This window comes from Brassica napus, chromosome A8, assembly GCF_020379485.1.
Source record: "Brassica napus cultivar Da-Ae chromosome A8, Da-Ae, whole genome shotgun sequence".
NCBI lineage: Eukaryota > Viridiplantae > Streptophyta > Magnoliopsida > Brassicales > Brassicaceae > Brassica > Brassica napus.
This window is the reverse complement of record NC_063441.1, coordinates 12,384,981-12,407,712: the sequence shown is the minus strand read 5'-3', so window position 1 is coordinate 12,407,712 and position 22,732 is coordinate 12,384,981. Positions and strand designations below refer to the sequence as shown.

Sequence of the window (22,732 nt, the reverse complement as noted above, 5' to 3'; positions counted from 1 at the left end):
AACTTCTGGCTATTGTATGTTTCTTGGTAATGCTATGATCTCTTGGAAATCAAAGAAGCAGCAAACTGTTTCTCATTCGTCTGCGGAATCAGAATACAGAGCCATGGAGTATGGTTCGTGAGAAGTTATCTGGTTACGTAATGTCTTGACTGAGCTTGATTCTCCTCAGCGTGGTCCGGTTGCGTTCTATTGTGATTCAACGGCTGCTATCCATATTGCTAGTAACCCGGTTTTTCATGAACGCACCAAACACATTGAGCTGGATTGTCATCAAGTCAGAGAACGTGTGGTTAAAGGTTTCATCAAACTTCTACATGTGAGAACCAATAATCAAATTGCGGATATCTTCACCAAAGCTCTGTTTTCTCCTCAGTTCTATTCTTTGGTGGGCAAGATGGCTTTAAAGTCCATATATTTGCCATCTTTAGGGGGAATATTAGAGTATAGAACCGTTAATCAAATTGTTGGTTTAGTGATTGGTTTAGTCTGGTTTAGTATTTGATGTTAACCAGTACATAAGCTTACTGTATAAACCTCATTGTAACGATTTTAATCATTTTATCCAAAATAGAAAGTTTGTTATGACTTCATCTTCTTCCTCGATTCATGAACTCTAACAGCATCTACTCTTTTTCCTTAGTGTGTTTTTGTTCCACTGGATTTTGCACACTAAGTTTTTAATGAGGGATGTCTTCATGGTTTCCAAGCTTGACCAAACCTTATGGTTAAACTTGAGGGGGAATATTGACATGAAAACTTGAATGAAGAAGAAAGATGAAGAATAGAGAAGTTGGGCAAGTAAAAGAGATTACAGGACATTGATACCATTCAGTGGATGTTATGCGATGGATGCCATTTGGTGGATACAATTCGGTGGATGCTATGCGATGGATGACATTTGGTGGATAAAAAGCTGGGAAAGCTAAGCTTCTTGATAAGTGTGACCCATTCGAATTTGAATTCTTACACCTGCAAATTTAGCTGTTAGAACAGAATGCACTCTATATATGTACCAGTGTGTGTTTATGTGTTTTTCTCTTTCTTGTTTATTTTTAAAGAGAATGCACTCTATATAGTTCTCCTTCTGTTCTCTTTCACTATGTTCTTCACTCAGTTCTTCACTATGTTCTTGATTTTCTTACATTTTTGTCTTCTATGTCAAAAATATTTACATCGATTTACTATTGAAACCGATATTAGAAAACTCTAACCAAATGGATCCAGTGAACTGTCTTTTATTTATTTTTACAAATCACAGCAGATTATTAACTAATAATCCGAACAACTGTAAAAACCATAAAACAGAAGAAAAAAAAAACAGCAAAACGAGCCATGCAGGCCTCTTTATAAACAGCTTCTCTCTAAACCCTTGAAACATACTCAAGAACATAATAAGCACTAAGCAAGATCAAATCACATAAGAAAGAACACAAATGGATCCGAACGCAAAAACAATTATCTCTTTCGCATTGTTTTTCCTCTATTTATCTTTCTCTAATATTTCCCTCGCTCGTGGCGCTGAAGTGGGTACGTTTATTTACTTTTGCAAAATCATGTTTACACTTGTATCAAAACTCAATACTTATATATATATATGATGTTACTTTGGAAACAGACGATGAAACTCCATTTACGTACGAGCGGAATCCAGAGAAAGGACCAGAGGGATGGGGAAAAATAAACCCTCATTGGAAAACTTGCAACACCGGAAAATTCCATCTCCGATCGATCTCACTAACGCAAGAGTTAGTATTATTCGTGATGAAGCATGGAGAAGACAATACAAACCAGCCCCGGCTGTAATTGTGAACAGAGGACATGACGTTATGGTACATTTGTTTAGCTGTAAATTATCATTACATTACGCATATGCATGGTGATATAATTCTAACAGTAATCAATAATGATGATATAATAAAAGGTATCGTGGAAAGGAGATGCTGGGAAAATAACAATACGTCGAACTAAAAAAAAAAAAAAAAAAAAAAAAAAAAAAAAAAAAAAAAAAACAATACGTCGAACTGAGTATAAATTGGTGCAATGTCATTGGCATTCACCGTCAGAGCATACCGTCAACGGAACTCGGTTTGTATTTTCTTGTCTTAAGAAATAATATAAGAATTAATCTCATAATTTACACCAACTTTAATTTTAAATGTGTTACAGTTATGACATGGAGCTTCACATGGTTCACACGAGTGCTGGAGGCAAAACCGCAGTGATTGGAGTTCTTTATAAATTAGACAAACCTAATGAATTCCTCACAAGGGTACGTATAATATCAATGTTTATTTATATGAAAGATTGTGTATTTATGACATTTTTAATTTTTTTTATTTTTAATTTAAATTCAGCTACTAGATGGAATAAAAACAGTGGGAAAAGAAGAGAGGGATCTAGGGATCGTGGATCCAAGAACTATTAGATTTCAAACCAAAAAATTCTATAGATACATTGGCTCTCTTACTGTTCCTCCATGCACTGAAGGTGTTATTTGGACCGTTGTCAAAAGGGTTTTATCTTTTGTTTTATTGATTACTATCTTTATTCTTAACAAAATGCAATGTTGCTAATTAAACAAATTGTATATATAGGTGAACACGATATCAATGGAACAAATTGCAGCTCTGAGGAGTGCCGTTGACGATGTAAGTACTCTAAATTGCTGATGTTATTTCATTAGCTGATATTGATAATACCTATTACTAATCATGTTATAACCTGAATATAGGGGTATGAGACGAATTCAAGACCGGTTCAAGAAAGAAATGGAAGATCGGTCTGGTTCTACGATCCAAATGTTTGAATTATTGAGTTGAATTGTTTTGTAATGTCGAGAATCGAGATTGATTGAGTTTAAATAAAAGATAACAATGATTTGGATCACTTCATTTATTTTATCTTATCGTTTTAAAATTGGGAAAATTGTTTTCTTAGAGCAAAAAAAATGATAACTATGTCCTTTTAGACTAATATCTATTTTGTGTCAGTTTTCTCTATAATACCCTTTAATATTTTTGAAAATAAATTTAATAATAGTTTTACAAACAATTTTTTTTTGAAAAAATTATAACTATTGATAAAATACCTATATGAACTTAGTGATATTTTTTTTAGTTCTAAAAATGTTTAAATCATAAATTTCAGATTATATTCTACATAAAGTATAAATGGCATTATACGAAGTAGAAAACGAAATCCACTTTTTTCATTGAATCTACAATGTTTAGAATATGTGATCTACGTAAATAAGAATATTCTAAAAATATTTAGAATACACATTCCGCGCTTAACCTATCGATCTAAAATCTTTAGAAATTAAAATCTACACATTAGTATAAATCTAAAATACGTAAAAACCGACTTCTACAGGTTTACTGTAAATCTAAAACATGGAGAAATCAAAATCTACACATTACTATAATTCTAAAAACCTGTAGAAACTGATTTCTACAGACTAGTTGTATTTTACGGATAAGAAATCAGTTTCTAAAAATATGGAAACAAAATATTTGGGAATATTTTGAAAAAAAAAAAATTTAAAAAAAAAACAAAAAAAACAAATTCATTATTTATTATATTTAAAAATTACAATTTTAAGGGCATTATTGCCATTTTGAAAATAATTAGTCTAATGGGACATAAAGTATATGAGATTAGTCTAAATGGACATAGTTATCATTTTTTTGCTCTAAAAAACAATTTTTCCTTTAAAAGTTTGGTGGACCCGAGAATATTTTTTTTTTAAACTAGATTTTAATCCGATCCGCACATCCGTGCGGATATTTTTTCATTTTATAAATATATTTGATATTATTACAAATGTTTTAAATATATAATTTCTATTTTTGTATTATGTATTGTGTAGCTCTATAATATTATTGTGTATATTTTTTATTCTGCATTATTAATATATAGTGATGTGTTTAATACATTTTATTTTGTTATTATTTTTATTTCTTATTAATATATTTACATGTTAGGTACAGTCAAATAACAATATGAAATAATCAAATAGATAACCTCCTTCAAAATATGTTTTTTTTTAATTTATACATTTTCATGTAATACATTTTTAAAATTTATTTATATTATAGAAATGAAATATGTTTAAGATAATTTTTATTTACATGTGTTTCTAAAATATACTTTTATATATATTATTTTTGTATTTTCAGGATATATATGTAAGAACACTGTATCGTTTAAATAATATAGCACTATTATTTTACATAGTAGCATATATCAAATTATTTTAGTAAATTTTATTTATATATGATATTTTTGGATGTTATGATATTAAGTTTTCTTTTCATTTTTAATTAAGATTTCAAAATATTAGATTGCCTTAATTTTTACAACATATATAGTTTATTTATTCGTGGTCATTTCAAAAAAGTTATTCTTTATTATCTATGGTTTTATCTTTTGTAAAATTTGAAATATTATCATTTCGAGTTTGAATATTTATTTTCAAAACCTTATATTTTGTCAAGAAAACTTTAAAAAATTGCACTACTATTTTTAAGTTTGGAAGATTGCATGAATTTTGAATATGTTTTTGTTACTACTTTAATACATTACTAGGTTAAGATCCGCGCCTTGCGCGGAATGAACATTATATATATAAATTATTTTATATATTATATGTTTATAGCATATTATGAAATAATAAATATATATTGAATAATTAAAAAGTCATTATCTACTACTTATATAATTAAATTAGTGCGAACATATAAATAAATTTAATAAATCGAAAAATATTTTTTCTATTTGATATGATATATAATTAAATTTAAATGATAGTAACATATATATGGTATATGTTAATATTAATATTTATTAGATGATGCTTTTTGCTCATATTATTTTTTATCATTTGTATCTGTTATAGCAAAAAGTCTAAATTAGTGATAACAAAATTTCTACTGTGGGAATAATGGTTTAAGTAATTTATAATATTTTAAAAAATTAAGTTGTCAATATTTTTTTAAATTTTTTATCAAAAAAATGTTCAAAGTAAATTTTAAAATTACGATATTTATGTATTTTTATATGGCATATAGTTTAATTTAAAATGATACATATATTTATATATCTTTTATTTTTGATATTTATTAAATGAGACTTTCAACTTATATTATTTTTCAATTATTTGTATCATGTCATAACAAAAGTTTTAAATCATAGATCACAAAATTTGAATGTGAAACTTTTGACAGTATTAGTACTTTATACTCGTTTTTAAAAATTCAAAATATAATATATAAATTATTTTTTTAATTTTTATTATATGGTTACTATGATTTTTTAATTATTTTAATAGCTTAAAATTAAACAAATATAATTATAATACACACTTATTTTTATCAAATCTTTATTATTCAAAATCATTAATTGTCATATATACTTTAGTCACATTAGGCAATTCCGTAATCTTATTTAAGAAAATAATGAATCACATTAATAATGTATTTATTGTGGTATAATAAAAAGTTTATTATATATTTAAATGGACCAACTTATTTCTCTAAGGATTCTAAGAATCATTCTAGTGATGACACGTAGCTACAAAAAAATGTTGCAATGCTTCTCAAATAATATGTAGGGTATTTAATAAAAACAAATTGAATTCTTGGTAATATTGCCTAAATTTTTCTCAGCAGATTTTGTTATAATTAAAAAAATTATAATTACAATTTGATTTGTCATTTATATTTTAAATGAATTACTAAAATTTCATAGTTTTCTAATTACATATTTTTTAAATAGTATATGAACTAAAGGTTATTATATAATATTATACTTTTTATATAAAATTTTTAAGCAATATCATTTTGAGAATTTCAAAATAAATAAAAAGATAATATATAGTTGTAGATATAAAATTTTAACCTATGTTGATAAAATTATTTTTGTATAAATATATTATATAATTTATGAACCCATTTTAATGATGAGTGAGAAATATTTTAAATGAAAAAAAATTAAATTATTAAATTTGTTAATTTACACATTTAATATATTTTTTTCATATTTAATTCACATATCACTTCTATTTTTATATAATACCGAATAGAATTATAGAATTTATAAAAAGTATATAATTTTTATTTTCTTTTTTCATAATAAAATTTTAGTTAACATTGATTTATTACATTATTATATTAATAATTACAAATTAATTAATATGTTATTTTATTTAAAAAATTAAATTTTTAAGTAAGATTTTGTTAGATTTTTTCTCAACAGATTTTGTTATAATTAAAAAACAATTTAAATTTATAGTTGGTTTATTATTAATGTAAATAATCAAATATGTCATATTAACTAATTCTTTAAGTAGTCCTACTATGACTCGTTAATAGTAGATAAAAGTAGGACCCTAAATTAATAGATGAGATAAACATCAAACAAAAAAAAATACAAATGATTAAGGTTGTGATTGGGAAACAACGTAGCATAACCTAGAGGAAAATATACGGAGTAAATCACAGGTACTCTAAGTTACTCCGGCTAGAAGAAGTGAGAAAATGTACCCACTAACTCAGAAAAGACAAAACAACAATGATTATTCCAAGCGAGAAAGAGAGTAAATATTTTTTCTTTCTTTTTCACCTGATTGGTTAAAACTTAAAAGTAAAGGGAACTAGAGTAATTTTTTTTATCCCACCATTTTACTCCATGAGTGCTAAACAGTCAGACCCTAAATTAACCAGATTCCAATCATTTTTCATATATTATCAAGTGTTTGAGGCTTTGAGCCAATCTCGTCCAAAAGGGTCTATTATAAGAACAATATTTGTATGATTGGGGTATGTGACTATGTGTACAAAACAATATTTTTCTTTATTTCTAATATATATACGCTTTAATAAATAGAAAAATCATTTAATCCCAAAACCGTAAAACCTAATCGTAGATGTTCAATGGAAACCTTAACAAGCACCATACAACTCCCAGAGGCGATACTAGCAGAGATTCTAGGTATGTAATTCAAATTTTTATTTAGTTTAGGATTGTTTTGGCACGTTAATATAGTTTGGGTATGTATTTTTTATGGCTTCGTAGTGCGGAAATGAATAAGCCGTTTTCCCGCTCATCAACTCATGCAAACAAAGTGACAACCTGCACACAGAAACAAGACAAAAATGGTCAAGAGCAGCAAAACAGAAATAGGGAGCTGGCCTCCGTAAAAGCAAAAGACACCTCAACACCAGCTCAGCAAATCACAACGGGAAACAGATTTGCATCTTAGAGGATGAGGATGCTGAGTTCTAAATTATTCGAAATAAGTATTTGAAACCCAAATAAGTACATAAAATACTCAATTACATGTTTAGTTTGATATGATATTTTAAAATAAGTATTTAAAATTTACAAAAAGTATGTATTTGATTTACAAAAAGTATATCAAATACTTAATTTGATGCTTATTGAGATATTATATCTAAACTACTCGAACTGAAATAACCCAAATTTAAAATAAGCATGACTAACGAATGTGTTTTAACATGTGTTACAAATTAAGTTCAAACCCAAAATATTATTAACCTAATCCAATCTGTCATAAAAATAATACATGAATGAGATCTATGAGACTAAATTCGAAACTTGAAAATTCAAACCAAACATGAATGAGTATCTGAATGTCTATGCCTACGTAAGACTTTTCAATTGACACAATTTGTATCCATTTCGAATATGATCAATTCTAGACATATGTTTTATGATGTAGTTAATTTCTCACACATACACACCCTTTCATCCTTTCTCAAAACAAAACTACTGATGAAATTTTTATTTAGATGTTTTGTAAGTTTCATTGATAGGTTATTCATTTGATACTAAATATTTTTTGTTGAGTCTCTTGTCATCTTGGTGTTTAGCATTGCTATCTATGTATATATATGAAACATTTCCTTGAGCATATCTTTTAAAAATAAATTCTTATAAACACTTACAAACGCACTCACTCACACAAATTGTATTTTCCCTCTTAATAAAGCACTAACACTTACGAAAGCACGTACTCACACAGATTGTATTTTCCCTCTAAATAAGCTCATTACTACTAGAGATTTAGCTTTAAGGGTTTTGTCGAGTTCAGAGATTTAGTTTTAAGGGTTTTGTCGAGTTCAAAAGATATTTCGAAAAATAGGCTTTCGATATTATTTTTGACTACTTATTTTTTTGTAGTATGTATTATTAATATTATCAACCAAAATTTTCTTAACATTTGTATCTAGTTAAAGATGAAATTTTTGTGAAGATTTTATATGGAAAAAAATTTAACTTTTGTCCCAATGGAAGGGCGCGTGAGCATACACACTCACGCATGCTCTTTTTCATAATAAACACTTAAATGTATAGTTCATTTGCCTTAAATTGGCATTATACTTTCAATTTCCCGGGATTTTGTTTATGTTTACCACTTTGACCCATTTAATTGTATCTTCTTGATTCTCTTATTTTCATATACATCCAAGATTAAGAGTATGCTAGCCATGCTTTTTGGCTAAGCTTAACCTAAGGTTTATTGAGTGAATATAGATCTTTAGATTATTAATACACAATTTCTGACACGTTTGCACATGATCTCAGTCTCTTTTTTGGTATGATATCTCAGTCTCTTAAAAACAAAATGTATATCTTCTTCAATTTCCACGCCCCCAAAAACCTATATAAGACCCCCCACCCTCTCTAGCAACACTAACAACAACAAAACCAAGTATAGCTCTTGAGAGAAATGAATACCTCGCATGTTTTCGTGAGTGCAAATCATCAAGTGAATGGAGAGAAGCCTCCACCGCGAATATGTCCAAGGTGTAACTCAGACAATACCAAGTTCTGTTATTACACCAACTCTAGTTTGTCTCAGCCGCGCTACATCTGCAAGAATTGCCTTCGATTGTGGACTCATGGTAAGGCTTTAAGGAACATACCAATTGGTAGTGGTGGCCGTAAAACCAAGCGAATCTGAAGTTCTAAGAGTGTGCATTGTTGTTTCCCTAAAGTTTCAGACATAAATTGCGTATCTTGTCTTTTTGTAATATAAATAAATAATCATCACCAATTAGTAGTGTCTTATGTCTTTCATAACTGATAAATAAGATAATCTATGTGTTATCAAATGTTCATGAATTGCTCTGTTTTAGTCTATTCTCTGTTTTTAAATTATGCCCAATCACATAATGTGTCTTATAGTCTTGTGTCTTTCATAACTGATGAGTAAGATATTTATGTGTTTTCAAATGTTCATGTATTGCTCTGCTTTAGTCTATTCTCTGTTTTCAAAGTACGCCTAATCACATAATGTGAGATGCATTAGTGCACAACTATGGTAAATCTATGGTAAATCACCGTTATGTTGTGGCGCCCACCCTTCAAATTCTTATAAGTAATGTAGTATTTTGTTTTCTCTTGTTCGTTTACAATAGAGTTTTGAGTTTCTGTTCTTCCCTATTAGGTTTGTCATGACAATGGAGGAAATTTTAATACATCCCTTAAGTGACAATGGATGTGTCTTTCTTAACAATCTAATTTCTAAAAGGTGTTTTAAAATAGGTTGCTCAATATCGAGACTTTCTTCTCCTACCTACATAGTAGTCCACATGAGTATATAGTTGAATTTTAGAAGCGCTATAGTCTACTGATTAAGGTTTAAAAGTTTCTATACACAGATCTGAAGTTCAAATTCCAAATAGTTGATCATAATATGTAATAGAGTTAGAAATTATATAATGATATAATGTGTTCCCCATTTCAAAAAAAAAAAAGAATATTGTTGAACTAAAAATATAATCAAGTTATTGGCAAAAAAAGGCCACTTTATAGTAGGAATGAGGAAAATTCTGTAAATTTTGATTTGAAAGTCAGCCGTTTCGATTCGAAATATTTTGATATTTCTAACTCTACGAAATAAAGCAAATTATAATAGAAAATATCCTTAAAAATAAAATAAATCACAAATACTTACCGTTATGTGAATATATATACATGCATTTAATAAATTATATATATTATTCAATTATTTTATCTATATAATTTGTTCACCATTTTTATTTATTAAATTTATTATTTAATTATCAGAGTTTTAAAATAAATAACATTTTTAAATTAATATTTTTATTTATATTAATTTTTTATTTTCTTAGTTTTATTTTATAGATAAAATTTTTGATTAAAATTCCGAAAGAATTTAGCCTTTTTGGTAGGCTGAGCAATAAATCCGAATCCGAAGAACCGAATTGAACCTGATTCGAAAAACTAGTATTGAACCCGGACCCAAACTAAAATTTATTAAATATCTGAACGGGTTCAAAATTTTGGTTTTTAGACAACCGAATCCGACCCGAACCGAGGTATTTTGGATACTCAAATGTATCCGAAATAGATTTATATACCTAAATATATTAATTATTTTTAGATTTATTGTATATTAATATCATCTAAAATATATAAGATACTTTTAAGTTGTCCAAAATACTTGAAATATATACAAATAGTCAAAAGTATAATGTATAAAGTAGGTAAAATATACTCAAAACACCAAAAATTCTTAAAATATCTATTGATTCTCTATCCAAATATTCAAACCAAACAAATTTATATATTAAGTTTAGGTATTTTGACATATATCATTCAAATTTATATTTCCTCTGTTTCTGAAAAATGGCATAGTTTAGGTATTTCTGAATAAGTGTCACTATGACATTTTTCACACAGATTAAGAAAATGCTGAAATATATGTAAGTTTTTATTAATTATACCTCTATGACCAATAGTATTTGAGATAAATAAAATTATTTATAAAATTAATGCAGTTTACAATTAATTTTCAGCTGAAAGTAAGTATAATTTGCATTGGAATTGTAAAGGGTCACCTATTATGAAACAGAGGAAGTATGTAATATATATATTTTTTATATTTTGAGAAATGTAAAGTAGATAATGAATTTTTAAATTTTAAAAATAATTTAAATGGGTTACCGGAACTCGAACTGAATCCGCAAAGATCGAAACCGAACCCAAACCAAAATTTAGAAATATCCAAATGGGGCTAAAATCTTTAACCCAAAAAACTGAAACCTGAATAAATCCGAACCGAACCCGAATGGGTACCCGAACGTCCACCCCTACTTTTTAGACCGTCATTTAATGAGATGATCGAGCCACTTTTCGGACATATTAATAGGTCAGGGAATAAGCCTATTCTGATACTATGTTAAATTTGAGTTTATCATAGATTTCCAACTTAAAACATTTACGCAGTAAATAGATTAACTCAAATCCGTTATATACTAGATTTCTAGTTAAGTTTTTTTCATATTTCCGAATGTAGGATCTTTATCTCCAAAGGCTGTGGGACCGATATAAATCGAAAGTTAATGATCTAAACGAAACACATTGTATCACATATGCTTCTAAAAACTGTGCCACCCTAGTATATATGAAAAAAAATTCCATGAAATCTAAAACTATTTCTTTTATTGGTGACCGATTTCTAAAAGGTCTGATATATTTTAAGTGCTGTATGATTTTTATCTTTCAGTGATCAGTTGTATTATTATGGCTATACATATGTGAATTTGCGAAATCCTGTTTTATATACGATGTTGTTTTGCAGTTACGTTTACACACATTACATACAAAACAATAGATATCGAGCACAGAACCCAAATTCCAAAGTACTCAAATTTCTGATCCAGATTATAATTATTGATTTCCGACGTATCTACCCTTTTGTTCTTCTAAACCAGACACAAATAATGAGATCAAACACTTCCAACCCTGATCATATACCAGCTAATATACATACACACAGAGTCGACCCTAACTTAAAAAAATGTATTTCAAATTTACTGATCTTTTTTAGATTTTTTTTCTTGCATTGACATTTCTAAAGAAGTTACTCAACTAGATTTGATTTTTGCGCCAGAATATGTACTAACATTGTGGTGGTAAGGCAAAAGTAGCGATGTCGGAAAATAGTCAAATGCAGTATTGGTTGGAGTTACTGGTTTTGCCTTATCAGATTGTGCACCCAGTACCGGCCCTGGGTACAAGCCAAAGAAGCATTGGCTTCCGGCCCTGTTCAGAATATGTAAATTTTCGGCCATCAATTTCTCAAAGTCTCCGGTAGAGCAGTTGGTTTAAAGTTATAATTTGTATGTCTGGAGTTACTGGTTCAAAGTCAGCCAACTACTTTCATCAATTTTTATTATGTAATAGGTCCTAAATTGTTTTGGGCTTCCAGTCCACAATTATTCCAGACCGGGCCTGTGTGCACCTTGTGAGTGTGAAACAGTGCACCTTGTGAGAGTGAAACAGTTGTGATTGCAATAGGAGCAGCGACATTAGAAGCAAAATATCTGTTAACTGGAGTATCAATGACTAAACCAGCGGCAGTGTGGCAAGCACTAGGCGCAGATATTTATGAAACCTCCGCAGTTTTCACTTGATCATTTATAAACAAAGTCACTTTGATATAATATTGTCTCCTTGGTCTTGAAATTGTTATCAAACACAAGAACTCACACACATTATTTTCCTCTCTTAGAGCATCATTAACCCCACCTTTTAAGTGGGTTCTTAGGAGGTGGGTCCCACAACTTTATTAAAAACCACATCTTCCTTCTCTTCTGCAAGAGGCAAGTTTGGTGAGTTCTTATGGTATTTGCAGACCCCACTAACACGTGGTGGCCCGCGATTGGTTAATAAAAGAAAAAAAAAGTTAAAAACCCCAAATGAGGGTTTTAGAGTTAATGATGCTCTTAATATAAATCTATTAAATTATTACTAATTTTAACTGTTTATGTGTTTTGTCTATTCAAATTTATTTTTTTATCATTAATATATATTTCTATGGTCATATTTATATTTTTTTGTTAGATATTGTTATTTACTAAACCCTATTAATGTTCACCATTTGTAACAATTTAGGCTATGCATTTTCATTAAATATATGTATATATATAATTATTTTATGCACACGCGTCCTCCTCTGACACTTTGTTTGATAATAAACACCTATAATTTATGATTCTTTTTTTCTTAAATTAGCATCACACTCTCAATATCTCTATCTAGATTTTGTTTTTGTATTATTTGACTAATTTAATCATTATCTTCTTAGATCTCCATTTTTCATATACATCCAATAATTAAAACTTAAGAGTAAAAGAGCCTTGGTTTTTGACTAAGCTTAGCCTAATGTTATGGTGTGGGGTTAGATCTTCAGATTTTACTAATACATCATTTTTTAACACGTTGCTCATAATCTCACTTTCTTAAACCCAAACATATCTTTATTTTTCTTCAGTTTCTAGTTCTCAAGAGTCTATATAAGAAGACACCCTCACAACACCAAAATAATCATACCAACAACAAGAAAACTAATTAGTAGCTCTTGAGAAAATGGATTACTCTAGTGTTTTTGCTGAAAGAGGCAATGAAGTGAACCAAGAGAAGCCTCCACCGCGAGTGTGTCCAAGGTGCAACTCAACCAACACCAAGTTTTGTTACTACAACAACCATAGTGTGTCTCAACCACGCTACAAGTGCAAGGAATGTCGCCGAAACTGGACTCATGGTGGAGCGCTAAGGAACATACCGATTGGTGGAAGTGGCCATAAAAAGAAGAGTACAACGATAGATCAACCTTTTGTTTCTCAGGCAGTTTCTGCTGAGATCCAACAAGTTAGTCGTCATCGCCAACCTTTCTTACATGCTCAAGAAACCAACCAGTTTGTTGAATCTTTTGGTGGTTCTTCTTCTGGTTTTGATGTTGATAACCATATCGGTTCTTTTCCTGAAATTAGTGGCGATGGGGTGCTTCCATTTCAAAGTTTTCCACCAATGGATCGCTCTTATTTCCATGATGGATTGTTTCAACAAGATTACTACAACGCTGAGTCCAATGATTTGATTGGTAATCATTTGATTAACCAATCAATTGGTAGTTATAATGTTGTGAGCTCTAATCATAACAGTTACATTAATCAAGAGGATCGAGACAAGTGGAACCAGAGTTTAAACAATACTATGAACATGAATCATAATGCCAGTACCAGTGGAAGCAGAGAATGGTGGGACACTGATCACAAGAACAAGTACAAAGGCAAAATCAAAAACAACTGTGTGTATGAGTCCTCTTACCATTTGGAGAAGCATGGTCCTTGAATCTTAGCCTTATTATCCATTTTTCTTTTCTGTTTTTGTTTTTAAGTGATGAAAGCTTCTATCGTTGTTTCGCTAAGATTCAGACATAAGTTGCTTGTATGATTCTTTTCCTATCTATATTTATATAAATAAATATCTATATTGATAAGTCCGTTAATTATTTTGCAAACTGCCAATGCACTTTTCTGGTTTTATAAATAGGACCTTGAGCCAACCATACACTAGTTCTTTATATTTTTAACTAACATGTACAACAAATTACGTCCAAGATAAACCCCACAAATGCAATAATCTTGATACAACATAAGTTCTTTTTCTTGATAAATGATTTGTACAACACAAGTTAAAAACTCATGCATGCAACTTGATATTTTATTTTTTTGAAAATTTGGATACTCATAGAACTTGTAGTTTTTGTGTTTTGACGACTTAATGCATTCACTGAGATTATAAAAACTAGAGAGTATGAAACATCCCGACGATAAGACTCAAACGAAACAAACAAAATTAAAAGGATCGTGAGAGTCAACAACCATGACGATAAATATATTGTTTCTCAGGATTCAAAACAAAAGCTTAGGGTCGTCTGACCCTATCTCATAAACTTTCATCCCCATTTCTTACTGCCATGAACAAAAAAGTATCTTTACTGAAATTTTGGTATGACCTTGAGGTAATTATTATTTTTTGACACTGTCGTGACAGCCGTTGAAGATGGAAGATGTGAGCATGGGATTATACTCTATAGTTGCACATTGAGGTCCATTGATAATATTAGGATGTTAATCTCAGAAAGAGTCAAAGAGATCTAAGAAACTTTTATTAAAAGTCTCTAATCATTTAACAAGGAAGGCATTGACAAGCCAAGGTCAGTGATCTGCTAGTCTTTATGTTTAGCTTGAGCTGTGATTTGCTTGATCATGTGTGGATTCTCTGAACAGTTCCTAGCTTCTACTCGGAAGAGATCTTCAGGTAATGCTGAATTGTCTTCTTTCTTGCCACATGTCCATAGAGATAAAAGTATGGTTATTAATATACAGATTACAGAGTCATGACCTGCCAGCATTCATGAGTGGCTGATTAAACTATAAAACATAACAATCTTAAGAAGCGCGTGGCAGATAAATTGGAATGCAGAAAACTGAAAAACCCATATTGCTTATAGAAACAAAACAATAATGTAGCTGTAGCGGACTGATCTTTTCATGATCAAAATGGGTTTAGAGCTATGTGCTTGTTTTTGGTTTTTATGTACCACCGTGTTTAATACTCAGGCCAAAATCTCATGGCCGTGAAGTTCTGATACACTGTGAGAATCTATCCAAAGATGAGCAAAGAGACAGACACAGATAAAATTGCATGCATAGCAAATACAATAAAGATGTCACCTTTTTGAGTGTGGGAAGTAGAAAACAGAGCTTAACATGAAACAAAAAAACCATTCACACTTAGAGAAGAATCTTACTGTCAACAAGACAGTCTTGATTTAAAGGTTGCATCTTTCTTCGAACAGAGAGTAGCGGCGGCTGTAGAAGTTGTCTTCCGGAGATAATTGAATTACGAGTGTAATTGACGACAATGCCCTCACGAAACAGAATCTCTTGAAGAAACTTTAGCTTTTGTTTTTCAATCCGCCATGGCTTCTCAACCTCCGACGCCGAACTTGGCAAACACCTCATTTTTCTTCTGCCTCGTTGATGTTTGATCATAACTCTCTCTGCTTCATTTTTTTTAATGCTAATTGTGGAGATGGTATCTAGTGTGCCTCAATAGCAATCGGTTCTCTTGTTGTGACTGAACCAACAACCTTTGTGGGAGTAATTTGTTATTCTAGCAAGTACATGTGGGGGTCAACATACAGCTGCACAAAAAAAAATAATGGGTTCAAATCTCAAAAACTAATAAAATTGAAGGTTGGAAAAGAAAAAAACATATCAGAGTTATTATTGGCGGGGAGTGAAAACATTTGAAGTAAATAAAAATTGGCGGCTTTGGCTTTCTCACGGAACGTTCTAAATTAGCTTACAAGGGAAGCTCTTTGAAGGATACGCTTCTTCACCATCTCTCTCTCTCTATAATATATACCCAGAAAGAGAGAGAGAGAGAGACTCGCTTCAGTGCTTAATCTATAAGAGAAGATGGGAGACGACGGCGCAACTCACCTGGAGAAGATGGGAAGAGAACTCAAGTGCCCTATCTGGTTATCTCCTTCCCTCTCTCTCTATCTGCTTATCATTTTGTTTTCCTCTTTTTCAATTGGATTAGATTGTTTTGGATTCATATTGATTTACCATCGAATTTGAATTACCCTTTTGTTTTCTTTTTGTGGTGGCAGCTTGAGTCTATTTAATTCCGCAGTTTCGCTTACCTGCAACCATGTCTTTTGCAAGTAACAACACTCCTCCTCCTTTTTGTTTTTTTTCTTATTATTATTTTTCTTTCTTTTGATTATATAGCATGATTTAATCAAACTTGTTTTGTTTTATTTATTTATTTATTTCAGTGCATGTATAGTGAAATCCATGAAAGTCGATGCTACTTGTCCTGTTTGTAAAGTCCCTTTCCATCGTAGAGGTACTTTCACTTGCTTTTTAATTGATCTTAGACTCAGCTTGTCATACCTAACTTTTGATAATTATGCAATTTTGTAAGAGATTCGAGGAGCTCCTCATATGGATAGCTTGGTGAGCATTTACAAGAACATGGAAGTTGCTTCTGGTGTCCCCATGTTTGTTAGCCAGACTAAACCATCATCACCATCAGGTACTTTATTAGAATCGATGCTTTACCATTTTGATTATCTTGAATGAAAACAAGGGTCATTTACTTACCTATATTTAGTAACTGGACGTAATCATTTCAGTGGGTTTTTATTTATTTTCCCTAAGTTGGGTTATAAGAAAGTTTTTAAAAATGAGTTAAGTTCCTCGTGAGTGCTTGTTTTATCTCTCGGATCTTATATGAATGGAGAGGTGAATACATCTTTTTTAATGTGTGTTCTGTGATTTGTGTTTACAGAAAAACAAAAGCATGTGGGAGATGGTTCCATTGAGAAGGAAAATGGCAAGAAACGTCAGGGATCTAGTAAGGGCCGAACATCCAAGAAGAGAGGGTCTAGAAAAACCAAGGAGACAGATGTTGATTCCTCTGGGCCTATTGTTATGAAACCTTCATCCCAAACCAATAAACGGGTGCAGCTGTCGCAGAATCACTCTTCCCAAAGTTTAACAAAATCTACAGAATCAGCTGAGAAACTCAAGGACTACACTGATAGAACTGTGATTCGTTTGAATGAGCACCCAAGTCATGATAAAGAAGAGAATCTAGCACCTTTGTTTTGGTTGAGAGATGAAGTTGATGGGGAGAGCTCAAGCCAGCGAACAGAAAGTGACCAGCTTTTAGATGTGACACCTGTTGATGTTCCTTCTTTCAGTGATTTGAAGGACTCAGATCATGACACCCCATCCAAAGTAAGTACTTGAAACCCCAATATCTTATTCCAGTGATATCGTCCAGTATTTATATTGTGAAATATTGTTAAGTGATATTTAGACATGCTACAACACTTGCCCTGAGTTGTTAGAGTAATTGTTTGACTCATCTTAGTTATGCAGTAGAGGTTTTCTTTTACTCATAATGATTACTGCAACCTCAAGCTATTTGATGCATATCTACTACTCGTAAAAACCCTGATACATCCAATATTCAAAAAATCATCATGGAATCCTTTGATCTAACTTCTTTCTTATGGTGAGTATTTCAGGCAGTCGAGCAAAGGCCAAATCCAGGAGACATGTTTGACAGTGAAATGTTTGAATGGACTCAAAGGCCTTGTTCTCCAGAGATTCTTCCTAGTCCTGTGAAGGCCAAGGTAGAGGAACTTCTTTACTCTGATACAGCCAGATGTTCTCCTTCTTTGTTAGCTTCTTCATGTCGGTTGAAATTAACTGAAAATTTTCAAATTTTATCTGTAGGACCTAGGTAAAGGTGAGATTGATCTTCCCCAAAGGAAACTATCTAAAGATGCATCATCAAATAAAAAACGCAAAGCAGGAAGTGCAAGAAAGAAAGTTGTTAATGTACGTGTTGGGGTTTCCAAGGAGGACCACATGGCATCATCTGCAGGAGAAAGTATTGGTGAGAAACAAGAGACTGGTGGAACTTCTGGCATATCTATCAGGAAAGATGGAAAGCTTGATGAAAATGTGAAAGCTAAACGGGCTACAAGAAACAAGGGACAGACTTCAGGTGTTCAGTCTGGTGTTAAAAAATCTGTGGAGGCAGAGGGAAAGCACGGGACAAAGAGGAAAAGATCTAGCGTTAAAGTGTCTGCAGAGCAGCCGGTTGCTGTATCTAGTGAGCTCTCAGTTAGAACAGAGAACGTTGGTAAGGGGGATCAGGAACCTGAAAAACAAAGTCCTGCAGAGAAACCCTCTCTGAAAAAGAGAAGAAAATCTCAAACGGGTGATCTCTCTGGGAGAAGTGAAAAGAAGACTTCAGAAAAGAGATCAAAACTTGATTCCTGTGCAACCCCAAGCAGAGTTACACAATCCCGTGGCAAGAAAATCCTTAGTGATGAGTTGAATCAAGCGGGTGATAGACAAGATTCAACTAACAAAAAGCCCTCACTTGGAGGTAGTGTACATTTGCGACGATGTTCTGGACCACCAACAAATAAATTCACTTGTGCATTCTGTCAGTCCTCAGACGAAACAGAGGTAAGCAAGCTTCACTATCTTACATTGGAGTCCTAAATGTACCCCGTTAGTTGATTCTGAATTGGAATGTGTAACTGACAGGCTTCAGGAAAAATGTCTCACTACCACAAAGGTGAACCTGTCTCTGCAGATTTTAGTGGAGGGTCTAACGTCATACATGTTCACAAAAATTGTGCTGAATGGTAAGATATCTGGTTATAGTTTTAACTCATGCCTTTTGAATAATTTAAACTACATGAGCATGAAACTATATTGCATTTTCCAGGGCTCCAAATGTATACTTCAACAGACGTACAGCAGTCAACCTTGATGTGGAGCTGACAAGAAGCCAGAGAATAACTTGCAGTTGCTGTGGGCTTAAAGGGGCAGCACTTGGTTGTTACAATGAGAGTTGCAAGAATAGTTTTCACGTTACGTGTGCAAAACTGATACCAGAATGCAGATGGGACGATGTAAGTGTTGCATAGGTTATGTAAAAACTCGGTATCATAGTCCTTTATTCCGTTTTTAACATTTTTTATTTTCAAACAGAAAAACTTTGTAATGCTATGCCCTTTGGATGCATCCTCTAAGTTGCCTTGTGAAGAGGCTAGTCCAAAAGGAAGAAAACGCAAGCGTGCTCCTGAAGGGTAAGGTTATTTTTATTTTATTAATGAGGATTATAAGGTGATTCTAATTTGTGAAATTATAATGTTGACAATAACTTTATCTATCTTCTCTAGACCATTGCAAGCTCAGACTAATCAAGTATCTGAAAAATCTGACATCAGTGAGCTCCAAAGAAAGCCTTTTCACGGATTACCCAAGAAAATGGTTCTATGCTGTTCAGGACTTACAGATGAAGAGAATGTATGGAACAAATATATATATATATACATACATACCCTTTTGCTTTATCAAGCCTCTCCACGTTAGAACTTAAACCGCATTGATGGCTTTGCTTGCAGAGTGTGATTTCGGAATTTGCTGAACTGTCTGGAGTTACAGTCTCGAGAAAATGGGAGCGAAGAGTTACACACGTCATTGCATCGATCAATGAAAATGGAGCCTGCAAAAGGACACTCAAATTCATGATGGGGATCTTGGAGGGGAAATGGATTCTGAGCATTGATTGTAAGTATTATCAGCAAAGAAACATGTATGTTTGTGATACACAAATCAACAAGATGTCTGTATATATTTTCTTGCAGGGATCAAGGCCTGTATGAAAAACGGAGAATGTGTAAGCGAGGAGCCATATGAGATTTCCATTGATGTTCATGGAACACGACAAGGACCTTATATTGGAAGACAAAGAGCTTTAAACAAGGTTTGCTTCTTCCCTCTGTGATTCTCTGTATGTTACAACATACTTGTAAAAGTATCATCTAATGGTTTGATTCTACATTGTGCAGGAACCAAAACTTTTTAACGGACTAAAGTTTTACATGATGGGAGACTTCGAGCTTGCTTACAAAGGGTATCTTCAAGATATGATTGTGGCAGCAGGAGGAACAATCCTGTGCAGGCGGCCCGTTTGTAATGACGATAATGAAGCTTCCACGATCGTTGTATTTAATACTGAGCCAAGCAAGAAGAAAACTCTGACGGAAAGAAGATCCGATGCTGAGGCCTTGGCTAGATCTGTTAATGCAAGAGCTGCAAGTAGTTCATGGGTCTTGGATTCTATTGCAGGTTGCCAAGCTCTAGACTTGATGTAAATTTGTGAAACCATCTCTGGATGTTTTACTTGTTTTTGGTTTTGTCAGTATGACTTATGGAGACTTGTGTTAATAATTTTCTTTAACGTTTTTTTTTTTTTAACGCTGATTTATTATGATCTTACAATTATGATATAGGAAAGATTACATAGACGATTCGACAACCGACAATACTACCTGCCTTATGAAGACCTACGTCTAACTGCATCATCTGAGCCGTCCTATGAAGATCCACGCCTGACGAGATTTTACTTGCACCATGTTGAAGATCTCTTGCAAGCCTTTCCTCTGTAGTCTGCATAATTGTTTAATAAACCGTTCTCTCCGGGACTTGAAACCTGGATTTCCTGTAATCTGCAATAAATTGCATAGTCTGGGATTCGAACCCCAGATCTGGGTGTAGAAGCCTTTAAACCTTAACCAGTAGGCTACGGTGCTTCCACATTTCTTTAACGTTTTAATTATGAAGAGTGAATATATCAATCCTACTATATAAAAGGAGCTATTTTTGGAGATTCTAAGGGATGCCACATGGGCATAAATATTCCTCACTAATCAATTTGCCACGTCATCTTAATATTGGGACCGGAGCTTTTATCGTTTCCCACCAACTCAGGCTTAATGCCTTATAATTTAGAGTTAAGTGATCTAATTATTTGGGCCCATTTAAACAAAAACCCTTTCTTCTCTTTGCACCTCAATCATCCGAGCTCTGCAACCAAAGACGTAACGATCCCCTTTCCCTTCACTGGAAAATAATGATTCCGTAGCTACGACATTCAATAACCTAAACTCACTAATTACACTACCTGATCTTCATTGCAGCTTTCATTGATCAAGAGAATTGATATTTCCTTTGTTAGATATAGTAGAGGTTCGTGTATTTATGATATATATGTCATTTGTAGGTATTGCTAAACACAGTCGTGGACATGCTTCTCTCCCTCTAACTGTAAAGACATTAAAGTTTCCATCAGCAAGTGGCCACGTAACCAAGTAATCTCCTTCTTTTTCAAGCATTGAGTATAGTAAGTGCAACAAAGTGTTTAGAGTGTGTGTGTGTTACTGATGCTATCAAACACAAGATAACTCAGACTCTATTTCCGTTGAATTACACAGTTATATCAAAATCTGGTGATGCACAATTAGATCTACTTATCTTGGATATAATATATAAGGTAATACGAATTATCCTTGTGCATTAAGTATGATTTGTTTACGTTTACTTTATTCTGATGCTTTCACATTCTCTCTTTTATCCTTCCTGCAGACAGGATCTCACAACAATCACTTTATATTTCTCGCAGGTTAGCTTACTTTGAAGGTGTGTTTAATATTATTTCTTTTAAATGTAAGTGTGACAATAAAAAGAGAAGTGATTATAATTGTCTTAGAATTTTGATATATTATAGATTACATTGAATAGTTTTATTCGATACAACATAATATGTATTTTATTAAGGGATTTTTAAACATATATAGATGACACATAATTAAAAATACATAATCAATCTAGCCAACCAAAAAAAATATGTATGGCTGATAAAATGACTTACACTTTGGTTCAGTTTATTCTTAGAAAATATAAATTAATATTTGTGTTGATATATAACTAGAGAAGATGTTACACGCCATATTAAAATTTATTGTATTGTTATCTGCACTTTTTAAATATGTTACAATAACAACCATGTAAAAAAACTTCCAAACGGGAAACAAAGAAATATAATAATATATATCTACTCAAACTTAGAAAATAAACATCAATAACAAAAATACACTAAAATACTAATAATGTAAATTTATAATAGGAAAATAGATTTATTTTTTATTTTTTTAGATTGTCACCAGTTGCCAAAAAAAAAAAAAAAGATTGTCACCCCATATGAAACTTTTAAAATCAGATACATCATCATAACTTTTAAAGATTTATTAACTTTCCTACATTTTTATTTACAAAAATAGGATTATAAACACATTAGCCCCGTTTCTATAACCGCATAGGAAAATGGTCATATGCATATGAGAAAGAAACTGTGTCAACAATAAAAACATAACAAAAATAGATAATAATAATAATCAAAATGAAAAATTCACAAATATATTACACCATAAATGAAAACCAAA

General features: G+C 31.7%; 2 protein-coding genes across 2 annotated transcripts; both read left to right on the top strand.

Moving 5' to 3' along the window:
- Positions 1 to 10,782: 10,782 nt before the first annotated feature.
- LOC106359741 (dof zinc finger protein DOF4.4-like) lies at positions 10,783 to 14,328 on the top strand. Its single transcript, XM_048738777.1, has one exon. It carries the CDS (start codon positions 13,423 to 13,425, stop codon positions 14,185 to 14,187), a length of 765 nt encoding a protein of 254 aa, XP_048594734.1. The 5' UTR covers positions 10,783 to 13,422; the 3' UTR covers positions 14,188 to 14,328.
- A 1,908-nt stretch (positions 14,329 to 16,236) lies between these two features.
- Positions 16,237 to 20,702, top strand: LOC106360996 (protein BREAST CANCER SUSCEPTIBILITY 1 homolog). The gene is made up of 14 exons (XM_013800688.3): positions 16,237 to 16,387; positions 16,523 to 16,576; positions 16,691 to 16,761; positions 16,840 to 16,950; positions 17,206 to 17,657; positions 17,951 to 18,058; positions 18,162 to 18,905; positions 18,987 to 19,087; positions 19,171 to 19,357; positions 19,437 to 19,534; positions 19,628 to 19,754; positions 19,853 to 20,018; positions 20,096 to 20,214; positions 20,300 to 20,702. Exons 1-14 carry the CDS (start codon positions 16,326 to 16,328, stop codon positions 20,603 to 20,605), a joined length of 2,706 nt encoding a protein of 901 aa, XP_013656142.2. The 5' UTR covers positions 16,237 to 16,325; the 3' UTR covers positions 20,606 to 20,702.
- Positions 20,703 to 22,732: the final 2,030 nt, after the last annotated feature.

Bases quoted from the DNA above. Each gene is read 5' to 3' on its own strand.
- LOC106359741 (XM_048738777.1), top strand. From the start codon at position 13,423: ATGGATTACTCTAGTGTTTTTGCTGAAAGAGGCAATGAAGTGAACCAA.
- LOC106360996 (XM_013800688.3), top strand. From the start codon at position 16,326: ATGGGAGACGACGGCGCAACTCACCTGGAGAAGATGGGAAGAGAACTC. The intron at 17,658-17,950 runs GTAAGTACTTGA...TGAGTATTTCAG, and splicing joins ATCATGACACCCCATCCAAA to GCAGTCGAGCAAAGGCCAAA. The intron at 19,755-19,852 runs GTATGGAACAAA...CTTTGCTTGCAG, and splicing joins GACTTACAGATGAAGAGAAT to AGTGTGATTTCGGAATTTGC.